General features: G+C 47.6%; 1 protein-coding gene across 1 annotated transcript in view; it reads right to left on the reverse strand.

Moving 5' to 3' along the window:
- Positions 1–23,927, reverse strand: part of LOC141726535 (tenascin-X-like) — an 82,559-nt gene that overhangs the window by 16,575 nt on the left and 42,057 nt on the right. The window contains 3 exon segments of the mRNA XM_074531460.1: positions 7,565–7,661; positions 13,781–13,932; positions 19,935–20,061. Coding sequence (XP_074387561.1) covers positions 7,565–7,661; positions 13,781–13,932; positions 19,935–20,061 — 376 coding nt within the window.

A 23,927-nucleotide genomic window follows, 5' to 3' on the forward strand; every position in this document is an offset into this window, starting at 1 on the left:
TTCCCATTTTTTTCCCCATTTTTTCCCCATTTTTTTCCCATTTTTTCCTCATTTTTTTCCCATTTTTTTCTCATTTTTTCCCCCATTTTTCCCCATTTTTTCCCATTTTTCCTCATTTTTTCCCATTTTTTTCCATTTTTTCCCCATTTTTTTCCCATTTTTTCCTTTTTTTTCCCTTTTTTTCCCCATTTTTTCCCCATTTTTTCCCCCATTTTTTCCTTTTTTTTCCATTTTTTTCCATTTTTTTCCCATTTTTCCCCATTTTTTTCCCATTTTTTCCCCATTTTTTTCCCATTTTTTCCCATTTTTTTCCCATTTTTTCCCATTTTTTCCTTTTTTTCCCATTTTTCCCCATTTTTTTTCCCCATTTTTTCCCCATTTTTTCCCAGTTTTCCCCATTTTTTCCCATTTTTTCCATTTTTTCCCCATTTTTCCCTTTTTTCCCCATTTTTCCCCATTTTTTCCCATTTTTTTCCCTTTTTTTCCCTTTTTTTTCCCTTTTTTTCCCCATTTTTTCCCCATTTTTTCCCCATCTTTTCCCCATTTTTTCCCTTTTTTCCCCATTTTTTTCCCATTTTTTTCCCTTTTTTTCCCCATTTTTTCCCCATTTTTTCCCCATTTTTTTCCCATTTTTTCCCCATTTTTTTCCCATTTTTTCCTTTTTTTTCCATTTTTTCCTTTTTTTTCCCATTTTTTTTCCCTTTTTTTTTCCCATTTTTTCCCCATTTTTTCCCCATTTTTTTCCCATTTTTCCCCTATTTTTTCCCTTTTTTTTCCCAATTTTTCCCATTTTCCCCCATTTTTTTCCCATTTTTTCCCGATTTTTCCCATTTTTTCCCCATTTTTTCCCGATTTTTCTGAGTTTTTCGGTGTTTTTTCCCCCGAATTTCTCGGTGTTTTTTCTCCACAAATTTTTCCCGATGTTGTTAAAAATTTTTCCAAATTTTTCCCAATTTTTTCCGTTTTTTTTTTTTTTCAAGTTCTTTGGTGTTTTCCCCAAACTTCTCGTTGCTTTTTCCCAAACTTTTCCCAATTTTTTTCCCATATTTTTCCAAATTTTTCCCATTTTTTCCGTTTTTTTTCCAAGTTCTTTGGTGTTTTTTCCCAAATTTCTCGGTGTTTTTTCTCCACAAATTTTCGCCGATGTTGTTAAAAATTTTTCCATGTTGTTCCAATTTATTTCAAATTTATTCCAATTTTTTTCCAAATTTTTCCATTTTTTCCGGGGTTTTTTCCAAGTTCTTTGGTGTTTTTCCCCAAACTTTTCCCAAATTTTTTCCCAAATTTTTCCCATTTTTTCCGTTTTTTTTTTTTTTTTCCCAAGGTGTTTTCTCCCAAATTTTTCCCATTTTTTTCCCAATTTTTTCCGGTTTTTTTTCAAGTTCTTTGGTGTTTTTTCCAAATTTTTCCCAATTTTTTTCCCCAATTTATTCAAAATTTTTCACATTTTTTCCGGTTTTTTTTCCAAGTTCTTTGGTGTTTTTTCCCAAATTTCTCGGTGTTTTTTCTCCACAAATTTTTCCCAATGTTGTTAAAATTTTTCCATGTTGTTCCAATTTATTTCAAATTTATTCCAAATTTTTTTCCAAATTTTTCCCATTTTTTCCGCGTTTTTTTCAAGTTCTTTGGTGTTTTTCCCCAAACTTTTCCCAATTATTTCCCAAATTTTTCCCATTTTTTCCGTTTTTTTTTTTCCCAAAGTGTTTTCTCCCAAATTTTTCCCAATTTTTTCCGTTTTCTTTTCAAGTTCTTTGGTGTTTTTCCCCAAACTTTTCGGTGCTTTTTCCCAAATTTTTCCCATTTTTTCCGTTTCTTTTTTTCAAGTTCTTTGGTGTTTTTCCCCAAACTTTTCAGTGCTTTTTCCCAAATTTTTCCCAATTTTTTTCCCATATTTTTCCAAATTTTTCCCATTTTTTCCGTTTTTTTTTTCAAGTTCTTGGGTGTTTTTTTCCTGAACTTCTTGGTGTTTTTTCCACAGATTTTTCCCAATGTTGTTCCAAATTTTTCCGTGTTTTTCCAATTTATTCCAAATTTATTCCAAATTTATTCCAAATTTATTCCAAATTTATTCCAAACTTTTCCCATTTTTCCCGGGGTTTTTTTGAGTTCTTTGGTGTTTTTTCCAAATTTTTCCCAATTTTTTCCCAATTTTTTCCAAATTTTTCCCAAATTTTTCTTAGGTTTTTTTCCCCAAAGCGTTTTCAAATTTTCCCTACATTTTCCCCTCATTTTTCCACATCTTCACCCAAATTTTTCCGTGTTTTTTAACGAATTTTTCCCAATTTTTCCCGTTTTTTCCCAAATATTTCCCAAATTTTTTCATGTTTTTTCCCAAATTTCTCACAAATTTTTCTGTGTTTCTTCCCAATTTTTTCTCAAATTTTTCCCAAATCTCTCACAAATTTCCCCAAATTTTTCTGGTTTTTCCCAAATATTTATGTGTTTTTTTCCCAAATTTATTCCAAAATTTTTCCCAAATTTTCCGCATTTTTTCCGGTTTTTTTCTTTAATTTTTTTTCAAGTTTTTTGGTGTTTTGTCCCAAATATTTCCAAATTTTTCCATCTTTTTTCCAATTTTCCCCCGATTTTTTCCATGGTTTTATCCCCAATTTTTCTGTGATTTTTACCAATTTTTTCTGTGATTTTTCTGTGTTTTTGTCGTGCTTTTTCCAAATTTATCCGCATTGTTTTCCCAAATTTTTCTCAAATTTTTCCCAATTTCCCCCCAAATTTTCCCGTGGTTTTCCCCTAATTTTTCACAAAATTTTCCTGACTTATACCCAAAATTTTCCCCAAATTATTCCCAACTTTTTCCAAAAACTTTTTTCGAAATTTTTCCTTTTTTTTCCCCCCAATCTTTCCCAAATTTTTCCTTGTCTTTTCCCAAATTTTTCCGTAAATTTCCTCAAATTTTTCCCGGAATTTTTCCTTAATTTTTCCCAAAATTTTCCTAGCTTTTTCAATTTTTTTCCCAAATTTTTCCAAAATTTCCCCTGTTTTTTCCCTGCTTTTTCCCAATTTTTTCCCGAAATTTTTTCCCAAATTTTTCCCTTTTTTTTCTGTGTTTTTTCCCCAAATTTTCTGTGTTTCTTTTCCCAATTTTTTCCTGAATTTTTCCTCAATTTTTTTCTGCAAACTTTTCCCAAATTTTTCCGTGTTTTCTCCCAAATTTCTCCCAAATTTTCTGTGGTTTATCCCAAATTTTTCTGCGGTTTTTTTTCCCCAAATTTCTCCCAAATTTTTCCGTGTTTTTTCCCCCCAAATTTCTCCCAATTTTTCCGTGCTTTTTCCCAAATTTCTCCCAAATTTTTCTGTTTTTTCTCCCAAATTTATCTCAAAGTTTTCTGTGTTCTCTCTCAAATTTCTCCCAATTTTTCCGTGTTTTTCCCCCAAATTTTTTTGTGTTTTCTCCCAGATTTATCCCAAATTTTCTGTGGTTTATCCCAATTTTTCCCACGTTTTTTCCCCCAAATTTCTCCCAATTTTTCTGTGCTTTTTCCCCAATTTTTCTGTGTTTTCTCCCAAATTTTCTGTGGTTTCTCCCAAATTTTTCCGTGTTTTTTCCCCAAATTTCTCCCAATTTTCCGTGCTTTTTCCCCAAATTTCTCCCAAATTTTCCCGCGTTTTTTTCTCCCAAATTTCTCCCAGTTTTTCCGTGCTTTTTCCCCAAATTTCTCCCAAATTTTTCTGTGTTTTCTCCCAAATTTATCCCCAGTTTTCTGTGGTTTAGCCCAAATTTTTCCGTCTTTTTTTTCCCAAATTTATCCCAAATTTTTCTGCGTTTTTCTCCCAAATTTATCCCCAGTTTTCTGTGGTTTATCCCAAATTTATCCCAAATTTTCTGTTGTTTGTCCCAAATTTTTCCGTGTTTTTTCCCCCAAATTTCTCCCAATTTTTCCGTGTTTTTTCCCAAATTTCTCCCAAATTTTTCTGCGTTTTCTCCCAAATTTATCCCCAATTTTCTGTGATTTATCCCAAATTTTCCCGCGTTTTTTTCCCCCAAATTTCTCCCAAATTTTTCTGTGGTTTCTCCCAAATTTATCTCAAATTTTCTGTGGTTTTTTTCCCAAATTTCTCCCAATTTTTCCGTGCTTTTTCCCCAAATTTATCCCAAATTTTTCTGCGTTTTCTCCCAAATTTATCCCCAATTTTCTGTGATTTATCCCAATTTTTTCCGTGTTTTTTTCCCCCCAAATTTCTCCCAATTTTTCCGTGTTTTTCCCCAAATTTATCCCAAATTTTTCTGCGTTTTCTCCCAAATTTATCCCCAGTTTTCTGTGGTTTATCCCAAATTTTTCCGCGGTTTTTTTCCCCCAAATTTCTCCCAAGTTTTTCTGTGTTTTCTCCCAAATTTCTCCCAAATTTTTCTGTGTTTTCTCCCAAATTTATCCCAAATTTTCTGTGGTTTATCCCAAATTTTCTCGCGTTTTTTTCCTCCAAATTTCTCCCAATTTTTCCGTGTTTTTTCCCAAATTTCTCCCAAATTTTTCTGTGTTTTCTCTCAAATTTATCCCAAATTTTTCCGTGTTTTTTCCCCAAATTTCTCCCAATTTTTCCGTGCTTTTCCCCAAATTTATCCCAAATTTTTCTGCGTTTTCTCCCAAATTTATCCCAAATTTTCTGTGGTTTATCCCAAATTTTCCCGCGTTTTTTTCCCCCAAATTTCTCCCATTTTTTTCCGTGTTTTTCCCAAATTTCTCCCAATTTTTCCGTGCTTTTTCCCAGATTTCTCCCAAATTTTTCTGTGGTTTATCCCAAGTTTATTTCCAATTTTCTGTGATTTCTCCCAAATTTTTCCGTGTTTTTTTCCCCCAAATTTCTCCCAATTTTTCCCTGTTTTTCCCCCAAATTTCTCCCAATTTTTCCGTGTTTTTCCCCAAATTTCTCCCAAATTTTGCTGCGTTTTCTCCCAAATTTATCCCCAAATTTTCTGTGGTTTATCCCAAATTTTTCCCGCTTTTTTTCCTCCAAATTTCTCCCAATTTTTCCGTGCTTTTCCCCAAATTTTTCTGTGTTTTCTCCCCAATTTTCTGTGATTTATCCCATTTTTTCCCGTGTTTTTTTCCCCCAAATTTCTCCCAATTTTTCCGTGCTTTTTCCCAAATTTTTCTGTGTTTTCTCCCAAATTTTCTGTGGTTCCTCCCAAATTTTTCCGTGGTTTTTTCCCCCAAATTTCTCCCAAATTTTTCCGTGTTTTTTTCCCCCAAATTTCTCCCAATTTTTCTGTGTTTTTCCCCAAATTTATCCCAAATTTTTCTGCGTTTTCTCCCAAATTTACCCCCAATTTTCTGTGATTTATCCCATTTTTTCCCGTGTTTTTTTCCTCCAAATTTCTCCCAATTTTTCCGTGCTTTTCCCCAAATTTTTCTGTGTTTTCTCCCAAATTTTCTGTGATTTATCCCAAATTTTTCCGCGTTTTTTCCCCCAAATTTCTCCCAATTTTTCCGTGCTTTTTCCCAAATTTCTCCCAAATTTTTCTGTGTTTTCTCTCAAATTTATCCCAAATTTTTCCGTGTTTTTTCCCCAAATTTCTCCCAATTTTTCCGTGTTTTTCCCCAAATTTATCCCAAATTTTTCTGCGTTTTCTCCCAAATTTACCCCCAATTTTCTGTGATTTATCCCAATTTTTTCCCGTGTTTTTTTCCTCCAAATTTCTCCCAATTTTTCCGTGCTTTTCCCCAAATTGTTCTGTGTTTTCTCCCAAATTTTCTGTGGTTTATCCCAATTTTTTCCGTGTTTTTTTCCTCCAAATTTCTCCCAATTTTTCCGTGTTTTTTCCCAAATTTCTCCCAAATTTTTCCCAATTTTTCCGTGCTTTTCCCCAAATTTATCCCAAATTTTTCTGCGTTTTCTCCCAAATTTCTCCCAAATTTTCTGTGATTTATCCCAATTTTTTCCGTGTTTTTTTCCCCCAAATTTCTCCCAATTTTTCCGTGCTTTTCCCCAAATTTTTCTGTGTTTTCTCCCAAATTTTCTGTGGTTTATCCCAAATTTTCCTGCGTTTTTTTCCCCCAAATTTATTCCAATTTGTCCGTGTTTTTCCCCAAATTTATCCCAAATTTTTCTGTGTTTTCTCCCAAATTTATCCCAAATTTTCTGTGGTTTATCCCAATTTTTTCCATGTTTTTTTCCTCCAAATTTCTCCCAATTTTTCCGTGCTTTTTCCCAAATTTCTCCCAAATTTTTCTGTGTTTTCTCCCAAATTTATCCCCAATTTTCTGTGGTTTATCCCAATTTTTTCCGTGTTTTTTTCCTCCAAATTTCTCCCAAATTTTTCTGCGTTTTCTCCCAAATTTATCCCCAATTTTCTGTGGTTTATCCCAAATTTTCCCGCGTTTTTCCCCCCAAATTTCTCCCAATTTTTCCGTGTTTTTTTCCCAAATTTCTCCCAAATTTTTCTGTGGTTTATCCCAAATTTTTCTGCGTTTTTTTTCCCTAAATTTCTCCCAAATTTTTCTGTTTTTTCTCCCAAATTTATCTCAAAGTTTTCTGTGTTTTCTCCCAAATTTCTCCCAATTTCTCCGTGTTTTTCCCCAAATTTATCCCAAATTTTTCCACGTTTTCTCCCAAATTTATCCCAATTTTCTGTGGTTTATCCCAAATTTTTCCGTGTTTTTCCCCCCAAATTTCTCCCAATTTTTCCGTGTTTTTTTCCCAAATTTATCCCAAAATTTTCTGTATTTTCTCCCAAATTTATCCCAAATTTTCTGTGTTTTCTCCCAAATTTCTCCCAAATTTTTCTGTGGTTTCTCCCAAATTTATCCCCAATTTTCTGTGGTTTATCCCAAATTTTTCCGCGGTTTTTTTTCCCCCAAATTTCTCCCAATTTTTCCGTGCTTTTTCCCCAAATTTCTCCCAAAATTTTCTGTGTTTTCTCCCAAATTTATCCGCAATTTTCTGTGGTTTATCCCAAATTTTCCTGCGTTTTTTTTTCCCCAAATTTCTCCCAATTTTTCCGTGTTTTTTCCCAAATTTATCCCAAATTTTTCTGTGTTTTTTCCTCCAAATTTCTCCCAATTTTTCTGTGTTTTCTCTCAAATTTATCCCAAATTTTTCCGTGTTTTTTCCCCAAACTTGTCACAATTTTTCCGTGTTTTTTCCCAAATTTATCCCAAATTTTTCTGTGCTTTATCCCAAATTTATCCCAAATTTTCTGTGGTTTATCCCAAATTTTCCCGCGTTTTTTTCCTCCAAATTTCTCCCAATTTTTCCGTGTTTTTTTCCCAAATTTCTCCCAAATTTTTCTTTGGTTTCTCCCAAATTTCTCCCCAATTTTCTGTGGTTTATCCCAAATTTTTCTGTGTTTTTCCCCCCCAAATTTCTCCCAATTTTTCCGTGCTTTTCCCCAAATTTATCCCAAATTTTTCTGCGTTTTCTCCCAAATTTATCCCCAATTTTCTGTGATTTATCCCAAATTTTTCCGTGTTTTTTCCCCCAAATTTCTCCCAATTTTTCCGCGTTTTTTCCCAAATTTTCCCCATATTTTCCCCAAAAATTCCCCAATTTTTTTCCAAGATTTTCCCAATTTTTCCCCAATTTTCCCCATTTTTTCCCCGTCTCTCACCGAGCCAGAACTCGCCGCTGACGTTCCCGAATCCCTTCGCGTACGAGTCCCAGTCCCGCCAGAAGTCGGTGCTGCCGTCCTGGCGCCGCTGGAACACCTGGGGGCGATCGGGGGGCGCCCCAAAAACCCTGAGCCCCAAAATCCCCAAAAATCCCCCAAAACCCCAAAAACCCCTGAGCCCCAAAATCCCCCAAATCCCCAAAAAGCCCTGAGCCAAAAACCCCAAAAACCCCTGAACCAAAAACCCCAAAACCCTGAGGGGCACCCCAAAAACCCCTGAGCCCCAAAATCCCCAAAAACCCCAAAAACCCCTGAGCCCCAAAAACCCCAAAAACCCCTGAGCCCCAAAATCCCCAAAAATCTCCCAAAACCCCTGATGGGCACCCCAAAAACCCCTGAGACAAAAATCCCCAAAAACCCCAAAAATCCCCCAAAACCCCAAAAACCCCTGAGCCCCAAAATCCCCAAAATCCCCAAAAACCCCTGATGGGCGCCCCAAAAACCCCTGAGCCAAAAATCCCCAAAAACCCCAAAAAACCCCAGAAACCCCTGAGCCAAAAACCCCCAAAACCCCTGAGGGGCGCCCCAAAAACCCCTGAGAAAAAAAGAAACCAAAAACCCCTGAGCCCCAAAAACCCCTAAACCAAAAATCCCAAAAACTCCTGAGCTAAAAACCCCAAAACTCCCAAAACCCCTGAGAAAAAAAAACCCAAAAACCCCTGAGCCCCAAAAACCCCAAAACCCCAAAACCCCAAAAACCCCTGAGCCAAAAACCCCCAAAACCCCTGAGGGGCACCCCAAAAACCCCTGAGAAAAAAACCCCAAAAACCCCTGAGCCCCAAAATCCCCTAAACCAAAAATCCCCAAAAACCCCTGAGCCCCAAAATCCCCAAAAATCCCCCAAAACCCCAAAAACCCCTGAGCCAAAAACCCCAAAAACCCCTGAGGGGCGCCCCAAAACCCCTGAGCCCCAAAAACCCCTAAACCAAAAATCCCCAAAAACCCCTGAGCCAAAAATCCCCAAAACCCTGAGAGGCGCCCCAAAAACCCCTGAGCCAAAAATCCCCAGAAACCCCAAAACCCTGAGGGGCACCCCAAAAACCCCTGAGCCCCAAAAAACCCCGGAGCCCCAAAAACCCCTGAGCCAAAAATCCCCAAAAATACCCTGAGCCAAAAACCCCCAAAACCCTGAGGAGCACCCCAAAAACCCCAAAACCCTGAGGGGCACCCCAAAAACCCCTGAGCCAAAAATCCCCAAAAAACCCCAAAAATCCCCCAAAACCCCAAAAACCCCTGAGCCAAAAACCCCAAAACCCTGAGGGGCACCCCAAAAACCCCTGAGCCAAAAATCCCCAAAAACCCCAAAAACCCCTGAGCCCCAAAATCCCCAAAAATCCCCCAAAACCCCAAAAACCCCAAACCCTGAGGGGCACCCCAAAAACCCCTGAGAAAAAAAAAACCAAAAACCCCTGAGCCCCAAAAACCCCTAAACCAAAAATCCCCAAAAACCCCTGAGCCCAAAACCCCTGAGGGGCACCCCAAAAACCCCTGAGCCCCAAAATCCCCAAAAACCCCTGAACCAAAAATCCCCAAAAACCCCTGAGCCCCAAAAACCCCTAAACCAAAAATCCTCAAAAACCCCTGAGCCAAAAACCCCAAAACCCCGAGGGGCACCCCAAAAACCCCTGAGCCAAAAATCCCCAAAAATCCCCCAAAACCCCAAAAACCCCTGAGCCCCAAAATCCCCAAAAACCCCTGAGGGGCACCCCAAAAACCCCTGAGCCCCCAAAATCCCCAAAAATACCCTGAGCTAGAAATCCCCAAAAACCCCAAAAACCCCTGAGAAAAAAACCCCAAAAACCCCTGAGCCCCAAAAACCCCTGAGAGGCACCCCAAAAACCCCTGAGCCCCCAAAATCCCCAAAAACCCCAAAACCCTGAGGGGCGCCCCAAAAACCCCTGAGCCAAAAACCCCCCAAAACCCCCAAAACCCTGAGGGTCGCCCCAAAAACCCCTGAGAAAAAAAACCCAAAAACCCCTTGGAAAAAAACCCCCAAAAACCCCAAAACTCCCTGAGGGGTGCCCCAAAAACCCCTGAGAAAAAAAACCCCAAAAACCCCTGAGGGGCCCCCCAAAAACCCCTGAGAAAAAATCCCCAAAACCCTGAGGGGCGCCCCAAAAACCCCTGAGCCCCCAAAATCCCCAAAAAAAACCCTGAGCCAAAAATCCCCAAAAACCCCAAAACCCCCTGAGGGGCACCATAAAAACCCCTGAGCCCCCAAAATCCCCCAAAATCCCCCAAAACCCCAAAAACCCCTGAGCCAAAACCCAAAACCCCTGAGCTAAAAATCCCCAAAAATCCCCCAAAACCCCAAAAACCCCTGAGCCAAAAATCCCCAAAAACCCCTGAGGGGCACCCCAAAAACCCCTGAGAAAAAAAAAAAAACCCCAAAAACCCCTGAGCCCCAAAAACCCCAAAATCCCCAAAAATCCCCCAAAACCCCAAAAACCCCTGAGCCAAAACCCCAAAACCCTGAGGGGCACTCCAAAAACCCTGAGAAAAAAACCCCAAAAACCCCTGAGCCCCAAAATCCCCTAAACCAAAAATCCCCAAAAACCCCTGAGCCCCAAAATCCCCAAAAATCCCCCAAAACCCCCAAAACCCCTGAGCCAAAACCCCCAAAACCCCTGAGCCCCCAAAATCCCCAAAAACCCCAAAAACCCCTGAGCCCCAAAAACCCCTAAACCAAAAATCCCCAAAAACCCCTGAGCCCAAAATCCTTGAGGGACACCCCAAAAACCCTGAGCCCCCAAAATCCCCAAAAAACCCCTTGGAAAAAAACCCCAAAAACCCCCAAACCCCTGAGGGGCACCCCAAAAACCCCTGAGAAAAAAACCCCAAAAACCCCTGAGCCCCCAAAACCCCTGAGCCCCAAAATCCCCAAAAACCCCTGAGCCCCAAAAACCCCAAAAACCCCTGAGGGGCGCCCCAAAAACCCCTGAGCCCCAAAAACCCCAAAAACCCCTGAGCCCCAAAAACCCCTGAGAAAAAAAACCCCTGAGCCCCAAAAACCCCAAAACCCTGAGGGGCACCCCAAAAACCCCTGAGCCAAAAATCCCTCCCAGTCCCTCCCAGTTTATCCCAGTCCCACCAGCTCCCAGTGCTCTGAGTGCTCCCAGTCCCTCCCAGTCCCTCCCAGTCCATCCCAGTTCATCCCAGTATCTCCCAGTTGCCCCAGCTGCACCAGCCCCAGTCTGTCCCAGTCCATCCCAGTCTGTCCCAGTCCATCCCAGTCTGTCCCAGTCCATCCCAGTCCATCCCAGTCCATCCCAGTCCATCCCAGTTTCCCCAGTTTATTCTCACCAGCCATCCTCCCCTGTCGGTGTCCATGTCCCAGTCCATCCCAGTCCATCCCAGTCCATCCCAGTTTGTTCTCACCACCCATCCCCCTCCATCAGTGTCCATGTCGCAGTCCATCCCAGTCCATCCCAGTCCATCCCAGTTTATCCCAGTCCATCCCAGTCCCTCCCAGTCCATCCCAGTCCATCCCAGTTCCCCCCAGTCCATCCCAGTTCCCCCCAGTCCATCCCAGTCCATCCCAGTCCATCCCAGTCCATCCCAGTTCCATCCCAGTCCATCCCAGTCCATCCCAGTCCATCCCAGTCTGTCCCAGTCCATCCCAGTCCATCCCAGTCCATCCCAGTTTCCCCAGTTTCCCCTCACCACCCATCCCCCGCCGTCAGTGTCCATGTCCCAGTTTATCCCAGTCCATCCCAGTTTGTCCCAGTCCATCCCAGTCCATTCTCACCACCCATCCCCCCCCGTCGGTGTCCATGTCCCAGTCCATCCCAGTCCATCCCAGTCCATCCCAGTCCATCCCAGTTTGTCCCAGTCCATCCCAGTCCATCCCAGTTTATCCTCACCACCCATCCCCCTCCGTCGGTGTCCATGTCCCAGTTTGTCCCAGTCCATCCCAGTTTCCCCAGTCCCTCCCAGTCCATCCCAGTCCATCCCAGTTCCCCCCAGTCCATCCCAGTTTCCCCAGTCCATCCCAGTCCCTCCCAGTCCATCCCAGTCCATCCCAGTCCATCCCAGTCCATCCCAGTTTCCCCAGTCCATCCTCACCACCCATCCCCCGCCGTCGGTGTCCATGTCCCAGTCCATCCCAGTCCATCCCAGTTTCCCCAGTTTCCCACTCTCACCACCCATCCCCCTCCATCGGTGTCCATGTCCCAGTCTGTCCCAGTCCATCCCAGTTTCCCCAGTCCATCCTCACCACCCATCCGCCCCCGTCGGTGTCCATGTCCCAGTTTATCCCAGTCCATCCCAGTTCCCCCCAGTTTCCCCAGTCCATTCTCACCACCCATCCCCCGCCATCGGTGTCCATGTCCCAGTCCATCCCAGTCCATCCCAGTCCATCCCAGTTTGTCCTTGTCCCTCCCAGTTTCTCCAGTCCATTCCCACCAGCCAGCCCTCGCCATCGGTGTCCATGTCCCAGTCTGTCCCAGTCTGTCCCAGTCCATCCCAGTTCATCCCAGTATCTCCCAGTTGCCCCAGCTGCACCAGCCCCAGTCTGTCCCAGTCTGTCCCAGTTCATCCCAGTCCATCCCAGTCCATCCCAGTCCATCCCAGTTCCCCCCAGTCCATCCCAGTTTCCCAGTCTCACCACCCATCCGCCCCCGTCGGTGTCCATGTCCCAGTCTGTCCCAGTTTATCCCAGTCCATCCCAGTCCATCCCAGTCCATCCTCACCACCCATCCCCCGCCATTGGTGTCCATGTCCCAGTCCATCCCAGTCCATCCCAGTCCCTCCCAGTCCATCCCAGTCCATCCCAGTTCCCCCCAGTCCATCCCAGTCCATCCCAGTGCATCCCAGTTCCCCCCAGTCCATCCCAGTTTCCCATTCTCACCACCCATCCCCCTCCGTCGGTGTCCATGTCCCAGTCCATCCCAGTCCATCCCAGTCCATCCCAGTTTCCCACTCTCACCACCCATCCGCCCCCATCGGTGTCCATGTCCCAGTCCATCCCAGTCCATCCCAGTCCATCCCAGTCCATCCCAGTCCATCCCAGTCCATCCCAGTTTCCCCAGTTTATCCTCACCACCCATCCCCCTCCGTCGGTGTCCATGTCCCAGTTTATCCCAGTTTCCCCAGTTTATCCCAGTTTCCCCAGTTTCCCCTCACCACCCATCCCCCGCCATCGGTGTCCATGTCCCAGTCCATCCCAGTCCATCCCAATCCATCCCAGTCCATCCCAGTCCATCCCAGTCCATCCCAGTCCATCCCAGTTTCCCCAGTTTATTCTCACCACCCATCCCCCTCCGTCGGTGTCCATGTCCCAGTCCATCCCAGTCCATCCCAGTCCATCCCAGTCCATCCCAGTTCCCCCCAGTCCATCCCAGTCCATCCCAGTTTCCCATTCTCACCACCCATCCGCCCCCGTCGGTGTCCATGTCCCAGTCCATCCCAGTCCATCCCAGTCCATCCCAGTCCATCCCAGTTTGTCCTCACCACCCATCCCCCTCCATCGGTGTCCATGTCCCAGTCCATCCCAGTCCATCCCAGTCCATCCCAGTTTATCCCAGTCCATCCCAGTTTGTCCTCACCACCCATCCCCCCCCGTCGGTGTCCATGTCCCAGTCTGTCCCAGTCTGTCCCAGTCCATGTCCCAGTCCATCCCAGTCCATCCCAGTTTCCCCAGTCCATCCTCACCACCCATCCCCCTCCATCGGTGTCCATGTCCCAGTCCATCCCAGTTTCCCCAGTCCATCCCAGTCCATCCCAGTCCATCCCAGTCCATCCCAGTCCATCCCAGTTTCCCCAGTCCATCCCAGTCCATCCCAGTCCATCCCAGTCCATCCCAGTCCCTCCCAGTTTCCCCAGTCCATCCCAGTTTCCCACTCTCACCACCCATCCCCCCCCGTCGGTGTCCATGTCCCAGTCCATCCCAGTCCATCCCAGTCCATCCCAGTCCATCCCAGTTTCCCATTCTCACCTCCCATCCGCCCCCGTCGGTGTCCATGTCCCAGTTTATCCCAGTCCATCCCAGTCCATCCCAGTTTCCCCAGTGCACTCTCACCACCCATCCCCCTCCGTCGGTGTCCATGTCCCAGTCCATCCCAGTCCATCCCAGTTTCCCCAGTCCATCCCAGTCCATCCCAGTCCATCCCAGTCCGTCCCAGTCCATCCCAGTCCATCCCAGTTCCCCACTCTCACCACCCATCCGCCCCCGTCGGTGTCCATGTCGCAGTAGACGCGCAGCGGCCGGGCCGGGTCCCCGCTGAGGAAGATGAGGGCGACGCGCGAGGGCCCGGGGCCGTTCAGCTGCTCCTGGGCGCAGTCCCGGGGGTGCGGGAACGGCAGCGGGGCTGGGACCCACGGGCACTCGTTATCCCGAATTGCCGGGGTTTGTCCCGAATTTATCCCAAATTGCTGGGGTTTATCCCAAATTTATCCCAGATTTCCGGGGTTCGTCCCAAATTTATCCCAAATTGCTGGGGTTTGTCCCAAATTTATCCCAAATTGCTGGGGTTTGTCCCAAATTTATCCCAAATTGCCGGGGTTTGTCCCGAATTTATCCCAAATTGCCGGGGTTTATCCCAAATTTATCCCTCCCCAAATTTATCCCCAATTTCCTGTGGTTTATCCCAAATTTCTGGGGTTTATCCCAAATTTACTGTGGTTTATCCCAAATTTATCCCCCCCAAATTTATCCCCAATTTTCTGTGGTTTATCCCGAATTTATCCCCAATTTCCTGTGGTTTATCCCCAGTTTCCTGTGGTTTATCCCAAATTTATCCCAAATTTTCTGTGGTTTATCCCAAATTTATCCCCCCCAAATTTATTCCAAATTTTCTGTGGTTTATTCCGAATTTATCCCAAATTTTCTGTGGCTTATCCCCAATTTTCTGTGGTTTATCCCAAATTTATCCCAAATTTCTGGGGTTTGTCCCAAATTTATCCCAAATTTCCTGTGGTTTATCCCCAGTTTCCTGTGGTTTATCCCAAATTTATCCCCCCCAAATTTATCCCCAATTTCCGGGGTTTATCCCAAATTCATCCCCAATTTTCTGTGGTTTATCCCGAATTTCTCCCCAGTTTCCTGTGGTTTATCCCAAATTTATCCCAAAATTTCTGTGCTTTATCCCAAATTTATCCCCCCCAAATTTATCCCCAATTTTATGTGGTTTATCCCGAATTTATCCCCAATTTTCTGTGGTTTATAACAAATTTATCCCAAATTTCCTGCGCTTTATCCCGAATTTCTCCCCAGTTTCCTGTGGTTTATGCCAAATTTATCCCCCCCCAAATTTATCCCCGATTTTCTGTGGTTTATCCCAAATTTATCCCCAATTTTCTGTGCTTTATCCCAAATTTATCCCAAATTTTCTATGGTTTATCCCAAATTTACCCCTGTTTTTTCCCAAATTTCCCCCAAATTTTTCTGTGTTTTCTCCCAAATTTATCCCCAATTTTCCGTGGTTTATCCCAAATTTATCCCCAGTTTTCTGTGGTTTATCCCAAATTTATCCCAAATTTTCTGTGGTTTATCCCAAATTTATCCCCCCCAAATTTATCCCCAATTTTCTGGGGTTTATCCCGAATTTCTCCCCAGTTTCCTGTGGTTTATGCCAAATTTATCCCCCCCCAAATTTATCCCAAATTTTCTGTGGTTTATAACAAATTTATCCCAAATTTTCCCCTGTTTTCTCCCAAATTTATCCCCAATTCTCTGTGCTTTTTCCCAAATTTCCTGTGGTTTATCCCAAATTTATCCCAAATTTTCCGTGGTTTACCCCAAATTTATCCCTATTTCCTGTGGTTTATTCCAAATTTATCTCCCCAAATTTACCCCCAATCTTCTGTGGCTTATCCCCAGTTTCCCGTGGTTTAACCCAAATTTATCCCCAGTTTTCTGTGGTTTATCCCAAATTTTTCCATGTTTTTTTCCCAAATTCATCCCCAATTTTCTGTGTTTTCTCCCAAATTTATCCCAAATTTCCTGTGCTTTATCCCGAATTTCTCCCCAATTTTCTGTGGTTTATCCCAAATTTATCCCCGATTTTCCGTGGTTTATCCCAAATTTATCCCCCCCAAATTTATCCCAAATTTTCTGAGGTTCATCCCAAATTTATCCCAAACTTTCTGTGCTTTGTCCCAAATTTATCCCCAATTTCCTGTGCTTTATCCCCAATTTCCTGTGCTTTATCCCAAATTTCCTGTGCTTTATCCCGAATTTCTCCCCAGTTTCCTGTGGTTTATCCCAAATTTATCCCCAATTTCCTGTGGTTTATCCCAAATTTCCTGTGCTTTATCCCGAATTTATCCCAAATATTCTGTGGTTTATCCCAAATTTATCTCCCCCAAATTTATCCCAAATTTCCTGTAATTTATCCCAAATTTATCCCCAATTTCCTGTGGTTTATCCCAAATTTATCCCCAATTTTCCGTGGTTTATCCCAAATTTATCCCCAATTTCCTGTGGTTTATCCCAAATTTTTCTGTGTTTTTTTCCCAAATTTCTCAAAAACTTTCTGTGTTTTCTCACAAATTTATCCCAATTTTCTGTGGTTTATCCCAAATTTATCCCAAAATTTCTGTGGTTTATCCCAAATTTATCCCCAATTCCTGTGGTTTATCCCAAATTTCTCCCCAGTTTCCTGTGGTTTATCCCAAATTTATCCCCCCCAAATTTATCCCCAATTTTCTGTGGTTTATCCCAAATTTATCCCCAATTTCCTGTGCTTTATCCCAAATTTATCCCAAATATTCTGTGTTTTCTCCCAAATTTATCCCAAATTTTCTGTGCTTTATCCCAAATTTATCCCTGATTTTCTGTGGTTTATCCCGAATTTTTCCCTGTTTTTTTTCCCAAATTTATCCCAAATTTTCTCTGGTTTTTCCCAAATTTCTCCCAAATTTTTCTGTGTTTTCTCCAGATTTATCCCCAATTTTCTGTGGTTTATCCCAAATTTTTCCACCTTTTTTTTTTCCCAAATTTCTCCCAATGTTTCAGTGTTTTTTCCCAAATTTATCCCAAATTTATCCCGATTTTCTGTGGTTTATCCCAAATTTTTCCATGTTATTTTCCCAAATTTCTCCCAAATTTTTCTGTGTTTTCTCCCAAATTTATCCCAAATTTTCTGTGGTTTATCCCAAACTTTTTCCGTGTTTTTTTCCAAATTTTTCCTGGTTTTTAAAAATTTTTTTCCAAGTTCTCCGTGTATTTTCCCAATTTTGTCCATGTTCTTTGCCAAAATTTTCCGTGTGTTTTCCAAAATTTTTCCCAATTTTTCCCCGCCAATTTTTTGTCTTTTTTTCCTCAAATTTTTCCGTATTTTCCCGTGTTTTTTCCCCCAATATTTTTCCGTGTTTTATCCCAAATTTTTCACGAATTTCTCCCAAATTTTCCCCAATTTTTCCGTGTTTTTTCCAAATTTCTCCCGAATTTTTCTGTGGTTTTTTTCCCAAATTTTCCCCAAAAATTCTTCAGTGTTTTTTCTCCCAAATTTTTTTCCAAATTTTTCCCAAAATCCCCCAAAATTCCATCCCTCCCTTAAAGGGTCCCAACTTCCCATACAAACAACCCCGACCCCCCAAAATCCCCCCAAAATTCCCCCCAAAATCCCCCCAAATCCCCCAAAATCCCCCAAAATCCCCCAAATCCCCCCAAAATCCCCCAAAATCCCCCCCCAAATCCCCCCAAATCCCCCCAAAATCCCCCCCAAAATTCCCCAAAATCCCCCAAAATCCCCCAAAATCCCCCAAATCCCCCCAAATCCCCCCAAAATCCCCCCAAATCCCCCCAAAATCCTCCCAAAATCCCCCCAAAATCCCCCCAAAATCTCCCCAAAATCCCCCCCAAATCCCCCCAAAATTCTCTTTTAGGATCCAAAGGCTCCCAGCTCCCCCCCGACCCCCATCCCCATTTTTGGGGTCCCCCCGCACCCCACATTTCGGATTTTGGGAGCCCCCCCAACCCCCAGCCCCATTTTTGGGGTCCGACCCCCCCGGCCCCATTTCGGGGTCCCCCCGCACCCCCACGTTTGGGATTTTGGGGTGCCCCCCAACCCCCCAGCCTCATTTTCGAGGTCCCCCTGCCCCCCACATTTCGGATTTTGGGGTGCCCCCCAACCCCCCAGCCCCATTTTTGGGGTCCCCCTGCCCCCCACATTTGGGATTTTGGGGAGCCCCCCAACCCCCAGCCCCATTTTTGGGGTCCGACCCCCCGGCCCCATTTTTGGGGTCCCCCCGCACCCCACATTTGGGATTTTGGGGTGCCCCCCAATCTCCCAGCCCCATTTTTGGAGTCCAACCCCCCAGCCCTATTTTGGGGTCCCCCTGCACCCCACATTTGGGATTTTGGGGTGCCCCCCAATCCCCCAGCCCCATTTTGGGGTCCTCCCGCTCCCCCAGCCCCACATTTCGGATTTTGGGGTGCCCCCCAATTCCCCCAGCCCCATTTTTGGGGTCCCTCCCTGCACCCCACATTTCGGATTTTGGGGCGCCCCCCGACTCCCCATCTCCATTTTTGGGGTCCCCCCGCCCCCCACATTTAGGATTTTGGGGTGCCCCCCAATTTCCGAGCCCCATTTCGGGGTCCCCCTGCTCCCCCAGCCCCACATTTCGGATTTTGGGGAGTCCCCCAATTTCCCAGCCCCATTTTTGGGGTCCGACCCCCATCCCCATTTTTGGGGTCCCCCCCCTGCCCCCCACTTTTGAGATTTTGGGGTGCCCCCCAATTTCCCAGCCTCATTTTCGGGGTCCCCCCACACCCCACATTTCGGATTTTGGGGTGCCCCCCAATTCCCCAGCCCCATTTTGGGGTCCTCCCGCTCCCCCAGCCCCACATTTCGGATTTTGGGGTGCCCCCCAATTCCCCAGCCCCATTTTCGGGGTCCCCCCCGCACCCCACTTTTGGGATTTCGGGGTTCCCCCGCACCCCCCAATTCCCCAGCCCCATTTTCGGGGTCCGACCCCCAGCCCCATTTTCGGGGTCCCCCCGCACCACGTTTGGGATTTCGGGGTCCCCCCGCACCCCCTAGCCCTATTTTGGGGTCCCCCTGCCCCCCACATTTGGGATTTTGGGGTGCCCCCCAATTCCCCAGCCCCATTTTTGGGGTCCGATCCCCCAGCCCCATTTCGGGGTCCCCCCCCTGCCCCCCACTTTTGGGATTTTGGGGTGCCCCCGATCCCCCAGTCCCATTTTCGGGGTCCCACCCCCTGCCCCCCACTTATGGGATTTTGGGGAGCCCCCCAATTCCCCAGCCCCATTTTCGGGGTCCAACCCCCAGCCCCATTTTTGGGGTGCCCCCCAACCCCCCAACCCCCCAGCCCCATTTTTGGGGTCCAACCCCCCCGCCCCATTTCGGGGTCCCCCCACACCCCACATTTGGGATTTTGGGGAGCCCCCCAATCCCCCAGCCCCATTTCGGGGTCCCCCCGCCCCCCATTCGGGATTTTGGGGTCCCCCCGCACCCCCCAACCCCCCAGCCCCATTTTCGGGGTCCGATCCCCCAGCCCCATTTTGGGGTCCCCCCACTCCCCACATTTGGGATTTTGGGGCGCCCCCCAATTCCCCAGCCCCATTTTCGGGGTCCCCCCCGCACCCCCCAACCCCCCAGCTCCATTTTTGGGGTCCCCCCGCACCCCACATTTGGGATTTTGGGGAGCCCCCCAATCCCCCAGCCCCATTTTTGGGGTCCGACCCCCCCAGCCCCATTTCTGGGGTCCCCCCACACCCCACATTACGGATTTCGGGGTGCCCCAGCATCCCCCCGACCCCCAGCCCCATTTTTGGGGTCCCCCTGCACCCCACTTTTGGGATTTTGGGGTGCCCCCCAATTCCCCAGCCCCATTTTCGGGGTCCAACCCCCAGCCCCATTTTTGGGGTCCCCCCGCACCCCCCAACCCCCCAGCCCCATTTTGGGGTCCCCCTGCACCCCACATTTCGCATTTTGGGGTGCCTCCCAATCCCCCCAGCCCCATTTCTGGGGTCCCCCCAGTCCCATTTTTGGGGTCTCCCCAGCCCCACATTTTCGGATTTTGGGGTGCCCCCCAACCCCCCAGCCCCATTTTCGGGGTCCGACCCCCCAGCCCTATTTTGGGGTCCCCCTGCCCCCCACATTTCGGATTTTGGGGTGTCCCCCAATTTCCCAGACCCATTTTCGGGGTCCAACCCCCCGGCCCCATTTCGGGGTCCCCCTGCACCCCCCAACCCCCCATCCCCATTTTCGGGGTCCAACCCCCAGCCCCATTTTGGGGTCCCCCCGCCCCACATTCGGGATTTGGGGGTGCCCCCCAATTTCCCAGCCCCATTTCGGGGTCCCCCCGCCCCACATTCGGGATTTGGGGGTGCCCCCGCACTCACGGGTCTCAAAGGTCGCCTCCAGGGGGGGCTGGGTTTGGGGGTGCCCCCACAGGCGCACCCCATAAACGCCCGCGGGCTCCAGGCCCCACAGCTGCTGCTGCCGGGCCTCGGGGGGCAGCCGGAGCCGCTGGGGGGGCACCGGGGGGTTATGGGGGTCACCAGTGGGGTATTGGGGTCACCAGTGGGTTATTGGGGTCACCAATGGGGTATTGGGGTCACCAGTGGGTTATTGGGGTCACCAGTGGGTTATTGGGGTGTCCCAAAAGGTTTTTGGGGTGTCCCAAAAGGTTGTGGGGTGTCCCGGGGGTTACTGGGGTCACCAGGGGGTTATTGGGGTCACCAGTGGGGTATTGGGGTGTCCCAAAAGGTATTGGGGGGGTCCCAAAAGGTTTTGGGGTGTCCCGGGGGGTTTTAGGGTCACCAATGGGGTATTGGGGTCACCAATGGGTTATTGGGGTGTTCCTAAAGGTTTTTGGGGTGTCGCTAAAGGTTATTGGGGTCACCAGTGGGTTATGGGGTCACCAATGGGGTATTGGGGGTGTCCCAAAAGATTTTGGGGTGTCCTGGGGGGTTATTGGGGAGGTCCCAAATTGTTATGGGGTCACCAAGGGGTTATTGGGGTGTCCCTAAAGGTTATTGGATCACCAGGGGCTTATGGGGTGTCCCGGGGATTATGGGGTCACCAGTGGGTTATTGGGGTGTCCCTAAAGGTTTTGGGGTGTCCCAAAAGGTTATGGGGTGTCCCGGGGGGTTATGGGGTCACCAATGGGGTTTTTGGGGTGTCCCAGGGGGTTATTGGGGTCACCAGGGCGGTTTTGGGGTGCCCAGAGGGATTATTGGGGTCCCCCGGAGGTGTTTTGGGGTGCCATGGGGTGTTATAGGGGTTATTGGGGTGTCCCAAAAGGTTTTGGGGTGTCCCGGGGGGTTATGGGGTCACCAGGGGATTATTGGGGGATCCCGAAAGGTTTTGGGGTCCTCAGGGTATTGTTGGGGTGCCTGGAGGTATTTTGGGGTCCTGTGGTGTCATTGGGGTCCCCGGGGGTTATGGGGCCACCAATGGGGTATTGGGGTGTCCCGGGGGTGTTATTGGGTCCCCAGGGGATTATTGGGGTCCCCAGCGGTTATTGGGGTGCCCAAAGGGATTATTGGGGTGTGTCAAAAGGTTTTGGGGTGTCCGGGGGGGGATTATGGGGTCACCAGGGGGTTATTGGGGTGTCCCAGGGGGTTATTGGGTCCCCGCAGGTGTTTTGGGGTCCCCAGGGGTTTTGGGGTCACCAATGGGGTATTGGGGTGTCCCAGGGGGTTATTGGGGTGTCCCAAATTGTTATGGGGTCACCAGGGGATTATTGGGGGGGTCCCTAAAGGTTTTAGGGTGTCCTGAGGGATTTTGGGGTGTCCCAAAAGGTTATTGGGGTCACCAATGGGGTATTGGGGGGGGTCCCCAAAAGGTTATTGGGGTGTCCCGGGGGTTATTGGGGTGTCCCAGGGGGTTATGGGGTCACCAGTGGGTTATTGGGGTCACCAGTGGGTTATTGGGGTGTCCCGGGGGATTATGGGGTCACCAAGGGTTTTGGGGTGTCCCTAAAGGTTTTGGGGTGTCCTGGTGGGTTATTGGGGTATCCCGGGGGGTTATGGGGTCACCAGGGGATTATTGGGGGGTTCCTAAAGGTTTTGGGGTGTCCCAAAAGGTTATGGGGTCACCAAGGGGTTATTGGGGGTGCCCCAAAAGGTTATTGGGGTGTCCCTAAAGGTTATGGGGTGTCCCAGGGAGTTTTGGGGTGTCCCAGGGGGTTACTGGGGCCACCAGGGGGTTATTGGGGTGTCCCAAAAGATTTTGGGGTGTCCAGAGGGTTATTGGGGTGTCCCGGTGGGTTACTGGGGTGTCCCAAAAGGTCATGGGGTGTCCCAGGGCATTATTGGGGTGTCCTGGTGGGTTATTGGGGTCCCACAGGGGTTATTGGGGTGTCCCTAAAGGTTATGGGGTCACCAGGGGGTTATTGGGGGGTCCCCAAAGGTTTTGGGGTCACCAATGGGGTATTGGGGTGTCCCAAAAGCTTTTGGGGTGTCCAGGGGGGTTATTGGGGTGTCCCAAATTGTTATGGGGTCACCAATGGGTTATTGGGGTCATCAAGGTGTTATTGGGGTCACCAAGGTGTTATTGGGGTGTCCCAAAAGGTTGTGGGGTCACCAAGGTGTTATTGGGATGTCCAGGGGGTTATTGGGGTGTCCCGGGGGGTTATGGGGTCACCAATGGGGTATTGGGGTGTCCCAAAAGGTTTTGGGGTGTCCCGGGGGGTTATGGGGTCACCAGGGGATTATTGGGGGATCCCGAAAGGTTTTGGGGTCCTCAGGGTATTGTTGGGGTGCCTGGAGGTATTTTGGGGTCCTGTGGTGTCATTGGGGTCCCCGGGGGTTATGGGGCCACCAATGGGGTATTGGGGGTGTCCCGGGGTGTTATTGGGTCCCCAGGGGATTATTGGGGTCCCCCAGGGCATTATTGGGGTGTCCCAAAAGGTTTTGGGGTCCCACAGGGGTTATTGGGGTGTCCCTAAAGGTTATTGGGGGGTCCCTAAAGGTTTTAGGGTGTCCTGAGGGATTTTGGGGTGTCCCAAATTGTTATGGGGTCACCAGGGATTAATGGGGGGTCCCAAAAGATTTTGGGGTGTCCCGGAGGGTTATTGGGGTCACCACGGAGGATATTGGGGTGTCCAGGGGGTTATTGGGGTCACCAAGGGGGATATTGGGGTGTCCTGGGGGGTTATTGGGGGCTCCCAAATTGTTATGGGGTCACCAATGGGGTATTGGGGTGTCCCTAAAGGTTATGGGGTGTCCTGAGGGATTTTGGGGTGTCCCAAAAGGTTATGAGGTCACCAGGGGATTATTGGGGGGTCCCCAAATGTTTTGGGGTGTCCCGGGGGGTTATGGGGTCACCAATGGGGTATTGGGGTGTCCCGGGGAGTTTTGGGGTGTCCCAAAAGGTTATGGGGTGTCCTGGGGATTACTGGGGTCAACAGTGGGTTATTGGGGTCACCAGTGGGTTATTGGGGTGTCCAGGGGCGTATTGGGGTCACCAGTGGATTATTGGGGTCCCCGCAGGTGTTTTGGGGTCCCCAGGGGTTTTGGGGTCACCAATGGGTTATTGGGGTGTCCCCAAAGGTTTTGGGGTGTCCTGAGGGCTTTTGGGGTGTCCCGGTGGGTTTTGGGGTGTCCCAAAAGGTTATTGGGGTGTCCCAGGGATTATGGGGTCACCAATGGAGTATTGGGGTGTCCTGGGGGTTACTGGGGTCACCAAGGGGTTATTGGGGTGTCCCAAAAGCTTTTGGGGTGTCCCGGGGGGTTTTGGGGTCACCAATGGGTTATTGGGGTCACCAATGGGTTATTGGGGTGTTCCAAGGGGTTATTGGGGGGTGCTAAAAGGTTTTTGGGGGGTCCCCAAAGGTTTTGGGGGTGTCCCGGGGGGTTTTGGGGTCACCAATGGGTTATTGGGGTGTCCCGGGGGGTTATTGGGGGGTCCCCAAAGGTTTTGGGGTGTCCCAAAAGGTTATGGGTCACCAAGGGGGATACTGGGGTCACCAGTGGGTTATTGGGGTCCCACAGGGGTTATTGGGGTGTCCCGGGGGGTTATTGGGGGGTCCCCAAAAGTTTTGGGGTGTCCCTAAAGGTTATGGGGTCACCAGTGGGTTATTGGGGTCACCAATGGGTTATTGGGGTGTCCCAAAAGATTTTGGGGTGTCCAGGGGGGTTATTGGGGTGTCCCAAATTGTTATGGGGTCACCAAGGGGGTATTGGGGTGTCCCTAAAGGTTATTGGATCACCAGGGGATTATTGGGGGGTCCCCAAAGGTTTTGGGGTGTCCTGAGGGCTTTTGGGGTGTCCCGGTGGGTATTGGGGTCACCAGTGGGTTATTGGGGTGTCCCGGGGGTTATTGGGGTGTCCTGGTGGGTTATTGGGGTCCCACAGGGGTTATTGGGGTCACCAATGGGGTATTGGGGG

Source organism: Zonotrichia albicollis, chromosome 36 (assembly GCF_047830755.1).
Source record: "Zonotrichia albicollis isolate bZonAlb1 chromosome 36, bZonAlb1.hap1, whole genome shotgun sequence".
Classification (NCBI taxonomy): domain Eukaryota; kingdom Metazoa; phylum Chordata; class Aves; order Passeriformes; family Passerellidae; genus Zonotrichia; species Zonotrichia albicollis.